This window comes from Nyctibius grandis, chromosome 10, assembly GCF_013368605.1.
Source record: "Nyctibius grandis isolate bNycGra1 chromosome 10, bNycGra1.pri, whole genome shotgun sequence".
Classification (NCBI taxonomy): domain Eukaryota; kingdom Metazoa; phylum Chordata; class Aves; order Nyctibiiformes; family Nyctibiidae; genus Nyctibius; species Nyctibius grandis.
Window position 1 is genome coordinate 34,771,647 of NC_090667.1, and position 17,794 is coordinate 34,789,440.

A 17,794-nucleotide genomic window follows, 5' to 3' on the forward strand; every position below is an offset into this window, starting at 1 on the left:
GCGGGGCTGGCTGAAGGCTGCTCGCCGCCGCAGCCACACGCTGCGGAACACGGCTAAGCTGCTTCATGCCGCCTGCTGCTAATGCCCTTCCCTGTCAATCCCAGCCACACAAACACGCTTATTAATAGCTATCCTTGCCCTTGTCCTACACTCAGGCTGCTTTATTTCTCTACAGCCATTTCCTCTGTTGTTTCTGATCGTTACCCGTTTCCACAGGATTCATTTTGTTGATTTGTATTTCCCTGAGTGTCTGCAGCCAGCTGCCTCCTGCCCTTGGTCCCTAACCTGTGCATTCAAATCTGCAGTAACAACAGCAGAGAGGACTATCCATGTTCCCCCAAGCCCTCCAGCTCTTCCCCTCAGCAAGAGCCAGTGGCTACTGCTCTCCGTGCACGGCCAGCTCTGATCCCTCCATCGCGACTCTTGCAAATTCAGCTCATTTGGCGAATGCAGCTCATCCACAGCCCGCTATGATGTCCTGGAGAAGTCTCTCAATCACGTTTCTCCCTCCTCCTCAGCAGAATTACTGCTGAATACTGTCTCTTCTAGATGTGTCTAACGGGGACTTTGAAAGATGCAGCACACAAACGATATCTGGTACTTTACAAAGGACTTTCTTTGGAGGGGCGGTTGTAAAAGTCTTTTAGACTTCTTCAGGCAAACTGCTATCAATGCTTAAGCTCAGGTCTCGCTGAGACCAGCCTTACATGGTGTAGTCTACTCCTCTTCATGCCACTGTATGTGAGAGGAGAATCAAGAGAACTCAATGGCATTGCTTAGTCTGCAGATGGTGCAGAAGCCGCTTCTTTGTGACCCTGCCCTCAATTCCTCACAATGGCTACCAGGAACCAAACGTCGTTTCCTGGGGCTCAAGTCTCCTTCCAGGCCATTGACAGCAGCACAGCCTGTTCCTCCCCAGCTCAAGAAACAGCAGGGGCACAAAGGCCCCGGGCAGACAGCGTGCCCTTGGCACCTGTCCTGCTGTGTCTGCCCTGGGCACGTGGGGCTGCCTCTGAACAGCGGCTAGCCAGAGAACCAGGGTGCAGGCAGGGACGAGACGAGCTGCATGGATTCCTTTCAGGCTTATAGAGATGGAAATTATCTTTGTGAGATGGTGCAGTACAAAGCTGTGAAGGGCTTTTCTTTGTATAATGACACCGGGTTAGCTCAAGTCTAATCCCTACACACTATTCTCATGCAAAAACTAAGACAATCTCTGCAGCAAAAAATAGCAGTTCTAAATAATGTGAGTCCATGGTACATAACTTACACAGCACAAAGAGACTGTGGAAGTATCAAAAATCTCACAGGTTGTAACGGCACTTTAGCAAAAGAGGGGGAAGAGAAATGAGCTCCTTTTTATGGCAGGAGAAACAACGCTAGAGCCTGGATGAGGGATAAAGCACTGCAGGAGCTGAGAGGGGGAGCGGGGTGGTGCCTGCCGACACCCTGGCTGCAGTCCTGCTCGTCGCCCTCGGATTGCCCGACCTCGCTCCGGCAGCCACAGGCGAGGAATCGGGTCAGCTGCTGTCGAGAGCCCTGGTGCTTTGTGTTGCAGATCCTCTTCCTCAGCCAGCTGGGGGCACGGGGGTTGCAGGCTTGTTTTAGGGGTGCAGGGAACGTCAGAGAAACATCCCAGTGGCAGCTACTCACCACGTAGGAGTATCGCTCCCGGGACTTCCCTTCCCGGCTCACGTTAACCGTCACCACGTCGGAAAACGCCTCCGGAGCCTCTCCGGTCTGGCACACGATCCTGCGGATGGCAAAGGGGAGGGTGGGGGCCGTGCCGCCCCGCCGGAGCAGAGCGGTGGGAACGGGGTGAGCAAGGGGATGGGGAGGGACAGGCACGGGCAGGGACACAGAGGGGACGGGGACCCCCTCCCCAGCTGCCCCGACACTCACGTCTCGGAGACGACGTACTGGCGGGGCAGCGGCGCGCACGGCACGCTGCCGATCCGGACGGCGCCCAGCACGTCGCTGAAGCGGCGGCCCAGGTTCCTCCCGTGGATGGTCAGCAGCGTGCCCCCCTCCAGCGGCCCGCGCAGCGGCTCGATCTGCGGCACCAAGGGACGCGTCGGGGGGAGCCACCGGGAGCCGCCTGCCTTCACCCCGAGCCTTGGCCAGTCCCACGCGGCCCCCCCGAAGACAGAACTGCTCCTCGCGCTCCTGCTGCCCCCACCGCCACGCTCCCCTTGCTGCAGCTTTGCAAGCCAGAAGCCACCACTGGGTTTGGTCCCAGGGTTTGGTCAGGGATTACTCCAGCTGCAAACACGTCTGGGGTGAAGCATCACTCCGTCTGCACCACAGCTTTGAACGGAGTTGGGGCAGAGACAAACTCGGGGACTTGGACACCCAGCGGAGGGATGCTGGTGTGCTGGGAAGAGACAGTCCTACCATCGTGTTTTCAGGGGCTGTCCCAAACACAGCGGGGCCTTTCAGGACAAAAGCAAGACAAAAGTGTCCTGATGCGTGGAGCGTGGCCAGGACACCAGCACTGCGGCACCCCGGGGCGCAGGATAAGGAGGCTGCTCCCCATCCATCTCCTAACACCACTGTTTTTTCACCTGGCAGCTGCTGGCCCCACCACTGCAAGGGGACAGGGTGCGGGTGTGATGCCGTCCCACCACGCCAGGGGCAGCCCTGGGCAGCGTGACTGCATTATTCAGCAGGTGAGACAAACCCCTCCGTTCAGAAATGGCTCTTTTCCCTTGGCAAAGGCAACAGCACACAAAGCCAGTGCCACGTGCCTGGTGGCACCAGCTGGCCAAGGCGGCCAGGGCTGGTCGGGACCCACCACCACGCTTGGTGCCCTCCTCTGCCCGCTGCATTGCCCAGCCCCAGCGGGGCTGTTTGCTTGCATGACCCTGGAGGATTTGGATTCACCAGTTACTATTTGCTAAGGAAATAGCGACAGAGCCCTGTGACACTCCATGACCTGAACTGTGGTTTCCTTCCATTATTTTCTGGAGAGCTGCTGATAACACTTGATGTGTGCTGGGGAAGGACAGGCTCACGGGAGCACCCCTCTCCCACAGTGACAAGAGGGAAGAGGCAGGTGATGGGGATCCTGCAGTCCCTCCACGCAGCGTTACGGCACCCGGATTTGGAGCAGCTGTCGCTACGTGCCTCCCCAAGAACAGAAATCCCACATCCTTGCCCATTTTGATGGTCACGTTAGCTGTTTTGCCTCCCCAGCTTCTGCTTTCCTAGCGAGCTCATTTTAGGATTTGCTCTGTATACTTTCTTTGCTACTTGTCAGGGACAAATCTGTTGGCTCATACCCTACCTCTAAGCAGAACCCCACATCCAAATGCCCCCAACAGACATTCACTCAACTACATTTAAATAAAACTAATTTCAAAATGCATCATCATGCCAAAAGGTCCCTCTGCCACTCCTAATCTCAGCAGAACTGCAGAGCACGCATGCCTGGAGGTAGGGCTCACGTTCACATTTCAGCTATGCTCCATTAAACACTCTTCCTGATAAGAACCCTTCACCCAGCCCTACAAACCCCTCTTGCTTTTACCAGCCCCAGGAACTCTGGGACATTTTGGTTGTGTTGGTGTTGTTTTAAATGCAAACATGATGAAGACTGGATCTGTCACTAGCAAGATGTCCTTGGCACCAACAGCACAGAAAGTCAGTAAATAATTCGGCGCTGGTCTTGACCCCTTCCTGTGCCAGGGACAAAGCACAGGGTCCCGGCCAGGGACAGCGCAGGCGGTTCCAGCCCCCGCACCGCCCGCCACGCCGCACTCGGGTCTCACCTTCCTGATCTCTGGAGCCGGGCAGCCGTCGGAGGTGTGTTGGGGCTCGCCCAGCAGCCTGCAGCTGGAGCTGCTCTCGCTCCAGACGCAGCGGTGCCCCAGGTCCTCCCGCCCCAGGCACTGGGAGCAGTCGGCACTCCCGGTCGCGCAGTTGTACACCTCCACTAAACACCGGAGACAACAGAAAACGTGAGCTCCCGGGCCTGGGACTGCCACAGTCCAACACCCCCCAGCTCCCCCCACCCCGGCTATATTAACCCAAGTAACGTCTGAACTCCAGCGATGGGCAGCTCGCACGTACAGCAGGACGAGGCAGCACTTGGCTGCCATCCTGGAGATTTCCCAGGACTGGCTGCTTGTTCTCACTGCAATATAATTTAGCACTTTCTTTTCCTTTTTCTTCCCCTTGAAAAACAAACACCACCCAAACTCAGAACCTTTTGTCAATTTATGCTACATGTCTCCAACTCTCAACATCCACACGGGAAGCTGCTTTGCGAAGCTGGCTCCATCCTGTTAGCAAGGCAATCACGTTGCTTCCACACTCTGACAAAAATCGGATGGTTACAGTGCTCTGTACAGTGTTTACAATTCCTTTCCTTCCCCTGGTGGCCACGGGCCCCTTTCATTGACTTCTCCCTTCAGATCTGCTCAGCTCAGACTCCACATCATTTTTCTACACCGCCTTCACCTCTCATTAGCTGGCGCCCTAGGTTACATTTCCTCTCCAGCCTAAAGACTTCTGCCGCTGGAGTGTGGGTATCCGCTGAGATAAACAGCCAGAAACCCTCAGGAAACGTTGCTTTCACACCCTTTTCCCCGGAGGAGACTTTGCAGGAGAACATAAACCAAAGAAACAGTCACATGTTGCACTTCTGTTCATGGGAGGATCTCAAGGCCCTTCATAAGCAACCAACCAGCCCCTCAGCCTTCAACAGTCTACCTGTGCTTGTGCTAATGAAACGTCATTAGCACCGAGGCCGTCTCTCATTCTCCATGAAAAAATGAGCTTATTTCACCTCCTCCTGAGTCCACCCAGTGAGTTACACTGGTTGGTTCTCCACTGACCAGCAAAGAGCTGGGATTCCTTCAGTGGACTACCAAAACGTGGTTTACAATAAAAGCTAATAAATACTGAAATAATAAACACTAACAACAGTAATTCCATTAAAGACAGTAGAAAAGATGCACACGTTTATAACTGGCCCGGCAGATCTCTGTCTCTGGGTCAGCGGCTGATGGTGTTAACGTCTCTCTACCCCTTACAGCTTCCTCCAAAGCAAATCTCACTTGGGGCATCTCGCTCTATTTGCAGCCAGGGTAAGTCAGTACCTCCTGCTACAACTGCTGACGCTGCTGAGGGAAAGGAGCCCAAAGCTGCTGCCCCAGCCCCAGCACACACGCCAGTGTGACACCGAGCCTGGCTGCTGGCTCCTCCCGTCTGAACGCCTTGTCCGAGCGCACCCGGACTGACTCTGCCCACCCACCTTCGCCTGCTGATGGAGTGAGGGCTTTTTGGGAACCCGAGCGCTCTTCCCAGAGACAGAGCGGGCCAAGGGTGAAACGTGCTTACACATTTTATACTTTCTCAGCACAGGAGGGAAAAAAACCTCCATTTTTACAGTGTGCCGAACCTTGATGCCAGCTCCTGTGAGAGCTCAGGGCAGAGCGCTCCCTCGTCCCTCATCCCCTCAGGAATTCCTCCCTGACCCTGGGGACGCCCCACGTCTCCGCTGTGACCGAGAGCATCGGCACAGCCCGTCCCACGCGCTGCTGCAGGCGAGACCTCGACGGCTGCCTGCGTTCGGGGACGGGGCCTGGCCTTCCCCGGGGGCACAGGGGGTGTCCGTGGGCGTCCTGCTGGTTCCTGGGCTGGATGTATCCCTGGGTAAATACACCTTTGTGTGTACCTGACAGGAGAACTGGGCTGTGCCCGGCTGAACCACCGCCTCTCTCCTGAACCCATAAACTTGGCCAGGATTTTAGAGTTACTCAAGCTGACTAGAGAAGAGCAGAATAAAAATATTTTCAGGTCAGACCTGTCATCATCTCTGGGCTGTCGATAAATCTGTCTGGTCTGTCCTTCAGCTGAAGGTTCACTGGGAAGAGATGGCTTTTTTCTGATGTGTGGAGCTGCGCACAGAAGAAAAATAAACAGAAGCTGAGGAAATTTAGTAAAATACAAGGTTCCATATGCACACTACATGGATTAACGTTCCTCGTGAGGCTTCTCTGACCACTGCTTCTCAGTACAGGAGGGTCTCATCTTCATCAGAGACAAAAGGCTGTCCTCTGTTCTGGCCGTTTTGCTGAGGTCCCAGCAAAGGGCACCGGGGCTCGGCGCACCCTGCAGCGAGAGCAGAGCCCTGCCTGGCTGCTGGCTTGAGTAGAACTGGACAGGAAAGCGAACAGACTGGCCAGTCTGCACATTATCAGTGCCGGGCTAGAGCACGGGGTTTGGCAGGTGCCATGATGGGAAAGCGCTCCCCTTGCAAACGCGTGCTGCGTTTCAGAGGGGCAGTTTCCCTCCAGCCACACGCGGCTCTTCAGTAAGCGTCGGAGCATTTCCCCAGGCCAATTCCTAGTTCAGAATAAAAGCTACAGAAATAGCAACACTGAGAGGTGCCCAGATTTTTCGCCTGACCTGAACTCTTCCCATGTGGAAAGGTAAACAAGCAGCTCCCTCCCCAGCCCCAGCAGCGCAGGGGCTGGAGCCGCTGCGGACACCCACGGAGCCGGCAACGCAGCACCGGCGAACACCCTTTCAGCAGGAGCACACACGAAGAGCCTCTCGCTGGAGGGGTGAACCCCGTTTGCACTTTTTTCAGCTGGAAGCGGAGGGAGGGAGGAGGGGAGGCGGCGGCCCAGCCGCCGGGTGGGAGGTTGGGGGCCCCCGGCCCTGCCCCACGCAGCCTCACCCCGACTCACCAGCACGTGTATGCACTCCAGCGCGGAGGAGTTCACCCACCGGGCCTCGAACGTTCTGTCCGTCCCGAAATGGCACTCCAGGGCCGTCTCCTGCGGGAGGGAAGACAAGGGCAGAGCGGCTGCAACAACCCCTTCGTGCAGCTCCCCGTCTCAGCCAGCCGGTGCGGCGGGTGCCGTGCCTCACCCTGCTCCTGCCACCAGCGCCCGGGCCGTGCTTCGAGTCACACAGGAGACCAGGGCCCGACACTGTGAACGGGGCTGGGGTCTGCGCCTGATTAATCCTACTCTGTTACACACCCACACGGATAACTGCTGCAGGCTGAGCATCGCACGTGGAGCCCGGCCCTGCCCCGTGCTGCTGCCAAGCGTGGTGGCTGGGCGTGGGGCACGTGGCACGGGCACACCAAGAGACGTGTCTGACCCACGGCATGGGCACACCAGGAGACGTGCCTGGCCAGGCTGTGCTCTCATAATCCCCACCAGCAAGGTACACGGGTTCCTCTGGACTGGAGGCATTTGGAGCTCGTGCTTCAATGCAGACCGAGAGCCAACGTGGTCCCAAGCCGCCTCACCCAAACCAGACCAAAGCAGTCTGTGATCTGGGCTCAAAGCCACCTTCCTTCTCCCAACAACTGCACAGAGCAGATCTCTAATTCAAATGAGGACCCAGCCGGGAGTACGTTCAAAGGGAGATTTTCTCTGCTGTTCTCCTGATAACACAAGGATGATATCCTGCCCCTAGTTACTGCTGTGCCCCCCTCCTGCAGGAAAACCTCCCATCTCCAAGCAGGTTGATGCTCCACCACTACTGAGGTCTAACTACCCTTTGAAAACTGACGGATCGGATAAACGACATGAAAGAAAGCGCCAGACTCCTGGCAGGCAGCTGCTGGCTCAGCCAACACACACGCGGCTGCGAGATGGGAACTGGAATCTCCTCCCGTGCTGGCGCCTGGGCATCGTCCGCTCCCGGGCAGCCCCTGCCCACCCACCAGCAGGGCCCCCACCACAGCAGAGGTGTCGGGGCACTGATGCTCTGAGCTCCCGCGGAGAGGAAAGGAGCAGGAATCCTGCCCGGTGCCCCGGGACGGGCTGTGGATGGCGGTGGGAGGACGGCGGTGCCAGAGCCCCTCCAGCCGCCCCAGGAGCATGGTGCCCCGGCCCCTTTCCTGCTGACTTCATTTCCTATCAGGACACATTGCTTCCTCTTCAGCCACCTCCAGCATCCACAGAGGAAGCAGGACTTCTCGCCCTCTTTTGCTGACTGCGGAGGGCACATCCTCCCTCAGCGAGGCCAGGCCCGTGCAGGAACTGCCGCCCCAGCCGGGCGGGGAGGAGGGCAGGGGGTCCCATGGGAGCGGTGCCTCCGCAGCTGCCCCCGGCACAGCAACCTGGGCAGCTCCACCAGCATTCCCAGCCGGCTCCTTTCTCTGCAGAAAGAGGAGCTGCCTGGCTGTCCAGCGCCCTGGTACCTCTGCAGGGGCACGGCGAGCCAGGCCCCATGGGCCCCGTTGACGACTTGACCCCAAATGACACAGGGCGGCTGTCTACAAATACCAGAGCTTAGTCAGATATTTTCCCAGTGCCCAGCCTCCCTGCCCCGAGTTCCTCTGGTTCCTCCTGGCGCGGGACACATCTCTGAACGCACCATTTGATGTCCACTCCCACTTTTCACCCTATTACAATTCACAAGCCAGAAAATTCCACAGAAAGGATTTTTTCACAAAAAAAAAAGAGCTCTGCAGTGATCACCCACTTTAAGTTAAAACATATTTCCGCGCTGTACTCGGAGCAGTGGCTGAGCCAGCACAGGGCTCTCTGCCCGAGCTCTGGGCTCTGTCCTTCACTCCCAAGCGCGGGGCAGCGGGGCCGGGCTGGCACGGGGCATCAGGACAGTGTGACACCAGCACGCTCTGCGGGAGCAAACACCCACAGGGAAACTGGGGATTTTATTTCCCCAAAACGCTTTGTTCTAGTCACTGTTTTACAAGGTGTATAAACCTCCTCCTTCCACTGAATGCACAAAGTCTGTCACTAGCTGTGGGAGATCCCCGGAGAACACCTGGACACAAACAGCATCTCCCTTCGGCTTTACCACAGAACCCCACTCGCCATCGGGGTGGCTGATCTCCACCAGTGCCTTTTGTTAACACAGTGATTTCAGCTGCTAACGCAAACTGGGACCGGCCCCATCACCCGCCCTCAAGGCAGAAACCGGCTCGTACTTAAAACCCCTTCGGCTGACCTGGCCACCTTGGTGCCCATCAGCCTCGGCTCATCTGAAGCGTCCTGATCTCTCCAGCAACTCACTTACCTTAGAGAAAGTCGCGTTAGCCAGTGAGATCGTGATGTCCCGAGATACTCCCGTGGGCATGGGGTCCAAGGAGGCAGGCACAATTCGCGGGCAGTCAATTTTCTTCTGTTAGGTACAGACAAGACAAAAACGAGAGAGGTGAGCTGGGCGCATGCTGAGCGTCCTCAGCAACGAGGCAAGAAGACACATCGGGGCCCTTGATAAGACTGATTTCCCTACATCTTTAAAGTCAGATCACACTGTAACCCAAGGGAGTGAACACCAAAATGGCACCACGGTGCACAGAGCGGCAACGCCATGTGGGATCCTCCTCCCCGAGCCACCAGCTTCCAGCTCAGCCCGGCACGGCACTGCCTTGGCTGTCAGACAACCATGGCACGGTGGCCAGGCTTCCAGGGGGGCTCGGCCACAGCCATGGGTCGGCAGCCACGGGCCGGCAGCCACGGCCCCGCGAAGGGAGGAGCGCAGCAGGAATCCCCCCACGCTCCTGCCAGGCTCCTCTGCCAGCTCAGGGACACCAGCAGCCCCCAGCCCGGGCGCTGGGGCTGCCAAACCTGCATTTACACCTTCCTGAGCTGGAAAATACGTACTCCAGGTAAAAAGTAAATGCACATGCAACCCCTCAGCTGACACTCTGGGCAGCTCCCTCGTTACACGCACTTAAATGCACAGCATCACTTCGGGAGCACGCAGGGCTCGCGTGGGCACGCGTGTGCGCAGGGGAGAGGGTGCACCGAGCTGCGGGGGCTTCGGCGAGCGGACTGCAGCCACGGGACAGCTGAAATGAAAGGCCTAAATGAAGCTGAAAAATGATTTCCAAAGGTCATCTGTCCCCCTGCTTTTGTTCTCACTTTAAATTGATGGCTCAGATGCTGGAGCTGACTCAGAATTCAAGCCCGTATGACAAGCCCGTCTTGTTCTCTCGTGAGATGTAAATCACGCTGCAAAACTACAGCAAAAAACGAAGCCAGATTCTCCGTCGCCCCAGGGTATATCCAGACTAATGCCTTTGACAGCGGAGCCATTGGGGTAAAAGACAACAAAATATTTGGTCCGTTATGCAGAACAACTTGCAGCAGGCAAGACTTCCTCCTCCCTCGCACTAAGGGGTACCCCACTGTGGCTCCGCTGATGCCAGTGCTGCGAGGAGAGGGAGCGCCTGCCCTCCCAGCGCCGGGACACGTCCCTGGTGCCGCACACGCAGCACCTCTCTCTTGACCCGGCCAGGGGTCAGGGAACTGTCTGGAAGTGCCTGTTTGACTGTGGAAAACACACTTCATCTTAACTGAGCACAGTTGGTGCCGCCTAAACAAGGAGATTAAATAACAGAGATGCACGCGATAAGAGAGGTAAAACAACACAGCAAAGCACCAGGGACAGATTTCAGTCCCAAGCCTCTTCTAGGAGAATCAAAAGAGTTAAAACAAAACCAGCAGGGCTACAATTGAAAATTCCTGCCAAAGCTCCTATGGCCTGGTGTGTCCTTGCATGTCACAGCAGCTGGCATGGCTTGCTAGAAAAACACACTTTAGAGGACTGATTAACTTGTCATCTTGCAGCCCCTTCTCCTGCTGTTCATCAGCAGCCTGAAACAGAGCTTTCCAGCTGATTGTATCGTTCACGTCTGGATCAGGGCAAAGGGTCTGAGTGTTTCAAATGCTGTGAACAAAGCCAGTGTGGTGCTGGCTTCCCGGCGGGCCAGCGCTCAGGTGCAGCCACGCCAGCAATGGTTTGTTTACCGAAAGCTCTGACTGTAGGCCGAGGCACCATGTTTCCAGGGCTACAGAGCACCTCGTCCTACGGCTGCCACTGACATCAGCGGGAAGATCTACGAAAGGCACAGAGACAAAACAGGAATGTGCCCAAACCGGGGGCAGCATCCAACCGAACTGCACCTCTGGAGCAGGAGATCAGAGGGGAGAAAGCGCGGACAGGCACGGTCAGCCTTAAGGAAGGACAGGCATGGTTATCCTTACAGAAGGACAGGCCCAGCTGTCCCTGCTGGGGGTAACCCCTGGCTCTCGTCGTCTGCTTGAGGCAGTGGGAGCAAAGCAGGAAGACTGGGTGCAGCTCTCCCCAGCACGCAGGTGAGGCTCCTCCAGACCCATGTCCACGACTCCAATCTCCTCCCTCTGGGCAGAAGAGCAGCTATTCCCATGCCGATACACGAGCACCCCGTGCCACGCTGTCCCACATTGGTCCCCACAGCACCATCAGTTTCACTGCTTGTCCCCGCTCCAGGAGCGGCGTGCAGGGGAGGGGACAAGGCCAGGCTCTGCCTTGTGGGGCAGGGAACGAGGGGGCAGCCAGACTCGGCAAGGTCTGGTTCTCAAATCCTCCCCAGCACGGGGAGGACACGGTTTGGGAAGGACACGTGGGCTGAGCCCGAAAAACACACCGCTCCCTGCTCCGCTGAACACCTGCTCTTCCCCTGCCTTTCAAGAAGCAGCTACACTTTAGCTGAAGGACACAAATTATCTCAGGCAATTTCAGTGTTTGCCAGCCGAGCTGCAGGCCACACGGCGCTTTGTCAGAGAAAAAGTCAATGCAGTAACGCGGGACCTTCTTCAGAAGCCCTGTCGCAGCCCAAGCTCTTCCTCTAGATCTAATGACAAACACACCACGTGCCAGCTGTGACTACGAACACTGATGGAAGACCAGGCTGTGGCGGTCCCCAGCCGCCCCCGCAGCCCCCCGTCACCCAGTGCCGCTGGCAGGGCTGACAGCCCCAGCGATGGTTTTCACGTGCCCAGCCCCGTCCAGGCAGTAAGAGAAAACACCAGATACTTTCTGAAACCCAGGAAGGTGACAAAGCAGAGTGTGCTCCCCAAAACCGCCCGGTACGAGCGGCCCGGACATTCACCAGGAGGCACAACCCACCCAGACACACGCACAAGCCAGGGGACAGACCGGCGCTGCTGTCACCCCGCTGCCACCCCGCAGGGACGGGAAACGTGCCCAGGGTTCTACACCAGGCGCGGCCGTGCAGACCTGCAGCTCGGTGGCCCCATCTCCTTCCCCGTCCCCTGCACTGGCAGCCACCCACCTCCTCCCCGCCGGAGGGGAGCGGATGCCAGGGCCAGCCCCGGGGCTGAGCGAGGGTGGGACGTCTGACACGGGGCCAAACTCCTGCCGGCGACGAGCATGGGGAACCGCTGGAAGAGCTGAGATGAGAGCAGAGCATCGATGCCAAAGGGATATTCAATTTACAGTGTAAAAGCTTGGCTTGGATCTACGGCAGATTGATTGCTAAAAAGCCCATTTTATTTAAATTAACTTCAATTTAAATTTCAGAAGCAGGAACACACTGAGCCTCTGGGTTATTAAAGCTGCAATTTGGAAAGGGGCGATTTTCTCCTTTAGACGAGCACCACCAGTGGTGCTCCAGCAAATCATTAACATATCGCAACCGCCGAGTCAAAGCTAAACGAGTTGTGAAATATCGCTGCGTTTGTTGTTACGCACACCCAGGCGTCCCGGGATGTGGACAAGCAGCGACATTGCTCCAGCTGTGAGAGGTGATGCAAAACCAAGGGACAGAGCCCACTGAGGGCACCAGGAGAGCAGAATGCTTTAGCCAGGCTGCCAGCCTCCTCACACACACGTGCCTCAGCACAGCATGGCACGGCTCGGCTCGGCACGGCAGGGCTGCAGCTCACCTGCACTGTGCACGTCCCCCTTCCAGACACCAGCAGAGGAGGGTGCCACAACCCCAGCCCGGGACGAGCCGTGGCCAGCAAGTGCCAGCCGCTGCCGGAGGAGACGCAGAGCTGCCGTGCTCAGCACCGGTCCTGGGGACCCCCGGCGTCACTCAGCACAGCGGGGCTCAGCCCGGGGACCCCGAGGCGCGGTGGCCTGAGCCCGGCCGCAGCCCCACGCTGACCAGCGCTGCTGGGGAGGGCTGTGAACAGCACGTGGAACAGCCCCCCAGCTCTCCACCTGCTCAGCCCTCGGTAGCCAGGCACGTATCACGGCATTTCCCACCGCAGACTCCCACGGCCAGGCAGCGCATCGGTGACACCAAGCAGCGCCGTCCTCCAAGTGCCCCCACCCACCAGGGTGAACCCAGGCCGCCTGCCCCATCCCGGGGGGAGGAAAGCAGCAGCAACAGCAGAGCGATGCGGGAAGGTGTCCCGAAGCAGCGCAGTCTGACGGGCCTTACCTTCATCTGCAGCGCGTCATCACACTGCGAGTGGTTGGAGACGCAGGCGTAGGTGGAGGGGCACCAGTGGCACTTCCACCTGGCCGAGAGGCAGCTGGTGCACCTGAAAGGGCAAAGGCATGGTGAGAAGAGCAGATTTCGGGCTGCACTGGGGAGCCGCAGCCCAGCCCTGCCATCAGTCTTCACACATTGTGTTCAGTCTTTAATGGCACCCAAAAAAGCCTGCCTGAGGCAGGTGGGCACAGGGTGTGGGACCACCGGCGGGCAGGACGGGGGGCTCCCTGTGGGCAGGCTCCCCCTGGGAGGTGGATGGCTTTCTGTAGGGGGCACCACAGAATCACAGCATCGCTTTGGCTGGGAAGGACCTTCAAGATCATCAAGTCCAACCCTTAACCCAGCACTGCCAAGGCCACCACTAACCCATGTCCCGAAGCATCACATCTACACCAGACCCCTCCCCTCCAGCCCCCCGTGCTGGTGGGGGGCACGCAGCTGCTCCCACCCAGGGCTGGAAAAGGAGAGGGCAGAGGGAAGGAGTCCCTCCATTCCTCACCGCCCCCCAGGCATCGCTCCACTGCCCAAGCGTTAACAGAACAAGCTTCATTAAAAAAATATCATTCACGTTTAAAACAAGCCAACCAGTCCAGATGGCTGGAGCCGCCTCGAGGACCCTCCTTTGCAAACCCCCGGTGGCACAGCCACTGCGCCCTGCCAAGCCCTGCCCTGGCCCCCAGCGCTGGGCACCCCCGAAGCCGGGACCCTCGTCAGGCTGCACCCGCAGCCTGAACCCGCCTCCGTCGCCCCGGTGCCACCCGCACCCTGCCCGCCCGCACACCGGGGTCACTCACGCTCTCTTCGGGTAAATGCTCCCAGTCCTTTTGCAATCGTAGATGGTGAAATTGGCCCGGATGATGTTTTTGCTGTTGACCCGGAGAGCAGTTTCGACGACCACGTGGTCTGGGAGAACCAAGCCAAAGAATATTGGGTTGCGAGAGCCTCTCGCTCGCGCCCACACTTAGAAGACAAGACAGACCCTTGGGAAAACAAGGGCTAAATCTGATTTGTTTTCTCTAGGGCTTCCTCCGAGCTGCATTTCAGAGCTTGGACCGTTCATCTTTTGCCCTCTGACTTTCAGCTCTTCCCTCTTAAATCAATGTTTTACATCACCCTCACCAGACAAGAACATTTTCAGCAGAAAGTTCCAGCGCTTTGTGCAAGAGTTAACAGAGTTAATTATTGTCTTTGCTTACAGTTGGTGCTAAATTATATTTTTTTAAAAAGTGGTAACTAAAACATGTTGGTTATCATGTTTTAAAACCCCGCTCACTTTCCCCATGACAACGAACCCACAGAGAAGAGCGTAAATCCCTTTTTTGGCTACTTAACGTGCTATACTAACTCCCCCTCCCCCCAAAATTGCTTAATTTATTTTTTTTCTTTGCAATTTTGCCATATAAGCACCAGGGACAAGAGACAATGCCTCTTTCAGAATATGTACAATAAATCAGCGCAGCGGATTCCAGAAATTCATTTGGACATTGCCGTAACCAACAATACAGAACAGTTAATGATCTCCCATTCTTTGGACAGCTAGGGAGAAAAACAATGCAGCTTTATAAACTTGCCTAAGAAAAGTGGGGTTTCCAAAAGCACTGGCTAACTCTTCTCCTACTGAAGTCAGCCATCTTCAATAGAGCATTCACTCCAGGCTTGGAAGATGAAGATTTAACAAGCACTCAAGTCTGGGATGAAGCATTGAACCCCTCAGAAGGAGCTATAAAAATGGGGCTGTCCCCAGCGCTAAGTGCCAGCCCCAGACCTGGTCAGCCCGGCCGACTGCGGCCGGACCTGCGGGTGCTCGTCACCTCGGGACGCAGCTAGAACCATCTCTGGTGCCATCTAGAACCAGAGGGACAGCAGGAGACCTCAACCTGGCTTTTAGTTGCATAAAGGGGACTAAGAGCTTCTGGGCTGCCTTTAGGTACACACTGGCTCTTCTTCCAGAACTTCTCCTGAAAGGTAGCGCGTGTTCAGGAGGGAAATTAAACAAAAGCCATTGAAAATATCAATATACGTAGCAACGTTATTTCCCCAGGGCTAAAACATTTTTGTTTTAGTCCTTATTAAATCTAAAACAGAAGCTCTAACCAGATAAATCTTAATAAAATAAGTACATGAACTGGCTTTTAAAATCTGGTGTTTAAAACAAAAATTGATAGATTTGAAATGCTGTCAATTCATGTGAAGATGGTGGAACTCCCACGCTCTAAAGTCACATGCCCTATGAACAGGAGCAGCTCAGGTCATTTTACCCTGTGTGCGTTATCTGCACATACAACTGGAAAAAGAAAAAAAGCCTATGAAAAACCACGCCCACAGAAGTGGTTAGAATGAACTGAGCTTGTTCTCCTCTACATACCTTGGTCGTCTGGAAACGTTGGATATTTCTCACGGGGAAGTAAACTGCAGTAAATAAATTGGTTTACATAATCTCCAGCAACTCTGGCTACTGTGTGGATATTATTTCCATAGTCACAGGAAATATTTGTTCCGTTCAGGTTCGGGATGGTCCCATTTATTTGTATTATCAGGGCCTATATTTGGACAAAAAAAAAGATAAATCAGTTATTACGACAGAAAATTAAATTTGGAATTTGTCAATGTTTTACAAGCTTTTCATAGGCCAGCAGCTCCCAAACAAGTACCCAGATAGCCGTTTTCTCTCTTTTTATGCACTCTGAACCCTAAAAGCCACCCCCATACACCACCCTGCTTCAGCAGTGACAGCTCTGCCACCTTTGTGCCATCAGCCTCCAAGGGGAAGGGACGGGAAGTTTTGCAGAACGGGAAAGCTTTTGAGGAGGGTCACTGAGGAAAAAGCGCAGCCCACGCGGCCGGCTGGCTGCCCCCCGTCAGTGGGGTGACCCCCCGGGGACCCCCCGCTCCTGCGCGGCGCTGGGGTCCCGGGGGGTCCCTCTCTCCAGCCCTGGTCTGGGCTCTGCCCCAACCGCTGCGTGTTCACGAGCGATTTCCCCATGTTAGGGCTGGTCAAAACCTTTGGCACAGAGAGGTTTCTCTCACTGGGAGAGGGCCTGTCTTTAAATGAGCAATATTTTGATGAAAACATTTAAAATATCATCAAAATATTGTTAAAAATAGCAGCCTACAGCAGAGCCCAGCACCCCCCAACCCGCATGGGCAGCGCTGGAGGAGCACGGACATTTACCAGCCCCGAGAGCAGTAACGACTCTGCGGGACGCTGCACAGGATTACTTTGGTGTTCACATCGGACGCACCGGGTTCTCCTTGTCGATATTAATCTCAGGCTCCAGGATGGTCATGGACGGGCACTGCTGCACTCCCTCGCTCGCGCTCGCCCAGAAGTTGGCCCCCGTGAAGTTCGTGCACTCGTGCTGCAGAGAACACCTGCAACGGACAGCGGAACAGCTCGTGGTTGGTTGTTTTTAAAACAGGTGATAAAAATGTTGACTTCCTTGTGAGGGAAGATCCTGAGAAAATCCTGTGCCTGCATCTTTCTCCTCCATCCGTGCAGCTAAGCCTAAAGCTTTGCTGCTATATTTAAAGCGTCTGGTTGCTACGATAAGAGCACGTACTCCCACCAGCATCAACGGAGCATCAGGGTTCAGGGCGAGTGAGAGCAGGCCAGGCTGAGCCCAGAGCCGGAGAGAAGGTGACGTTTTGTTCAACTCCTTCAATTTGCAAGTGCCGAGTCTAATTTTGTACATCCCTTTTTGAGTGTCAATCGTCTCCTACTCACAAATAATAATTGCAAGGGAAAAAGACAAGTCTTTAACAGGGTGTTGGCTCTCTCAGTCCCATGGATGCCTGCAAGATATTCCTTGCCCTGGCAGCTGACTGCAGCGTAACAACGCAGATACAGTTAAATCCTGGCTCTGAAGAGCATCCCAGACACCTGAGACCACATGCAACTGCTTTTAAAAGCATGTATTTTGTCAGGAATGGACAAAGACTAATGGTAGTGTGACTGTGTGGATAAAAAAGGTACCAGAAGTTCTTGCCCAGGCTTGAGGGCCAAAGGACACCCCACAGCGCCCCAGACACAACCAGTCCTACCTGGTCTCCATCGTGCACCACCCGCAGTAGGCGTCAGCGGCGGCCAGGCACTCCGCGCACGTCGAGTACTGGTCGCAGGCGGCCACCTTCACCCGCGTCATCTGCACGACAACAGCACAACTGCCTCCAGATGCTGTACACCACCACAGAAACACCCAACCTGCCCGGGAGGCGCCGGTATGGCCACGTGTAGCTGGGGACAAGACACCAGCGTCTCGGGCTACTCTACCCGTTAGCCTGGATCAAGCCCTACAGAACAGACGATGGGGAGCAGACCTTGCTGCTGCCGGCGTAGTCGCCCCGTGGGGTGCACGGCAGCGCTGAGCTGAGCTGAGCTGCTCCTTTTCAGCCAGCACCTTGGCAATGGATGTGTGATGGTCAGGCTACGGAGAGCAACACCACACCTTGCCGATGCACCAGATGGAGATGGTTTCACAGCTTGTCCCTCCCTGTGAAAAGCTCTCACTCAGACCTGCAGAGAGCTCCTTTCCAGACAGAGCTGAACGCCGTCTGGATATTTACGAA

At 56.0% G+C, this 17,794-nt stretch overlaps 1 protein-coding gene across 1 annotated transcript in view; it reads right to left on the reverse strand.

Annotated features, from left to right (window-relative positions):
* Nucleotides 1-17,794, reverse strand: part of PLXND1 (plexin D1) — a 71,770-nt gene that overhangs the window by 32,176 nt on the left and 21,800 nt on the right. The window contains 11 exon segments of the mRNA XM_068409733.1: nt 1,654-1,753; nt 1,903-2,054; nt 3,771-3,934; nt 5,810-5,903; nt 6,699-6,788; nt 9,013-9,117; nt 13,175-13,277; nt 14,023-14,131; nt 15,594-15,768; nt 16,471-16,600; nt 17,270-17,370. Coding sequence (XP_068265834.1) covers nt 1,654-1,753; nt 1,903-2,054; nt 3,771-3,934; nt 5,810-5,903; nt 6,699-6,788; nt 9,013-9,117; nt 13,175-13,277; nt 14,023-14,131; nt 15,594-15,768; nt 16,471-16,600; nt 17,270-17,370 — 1,323 coding nt within the window.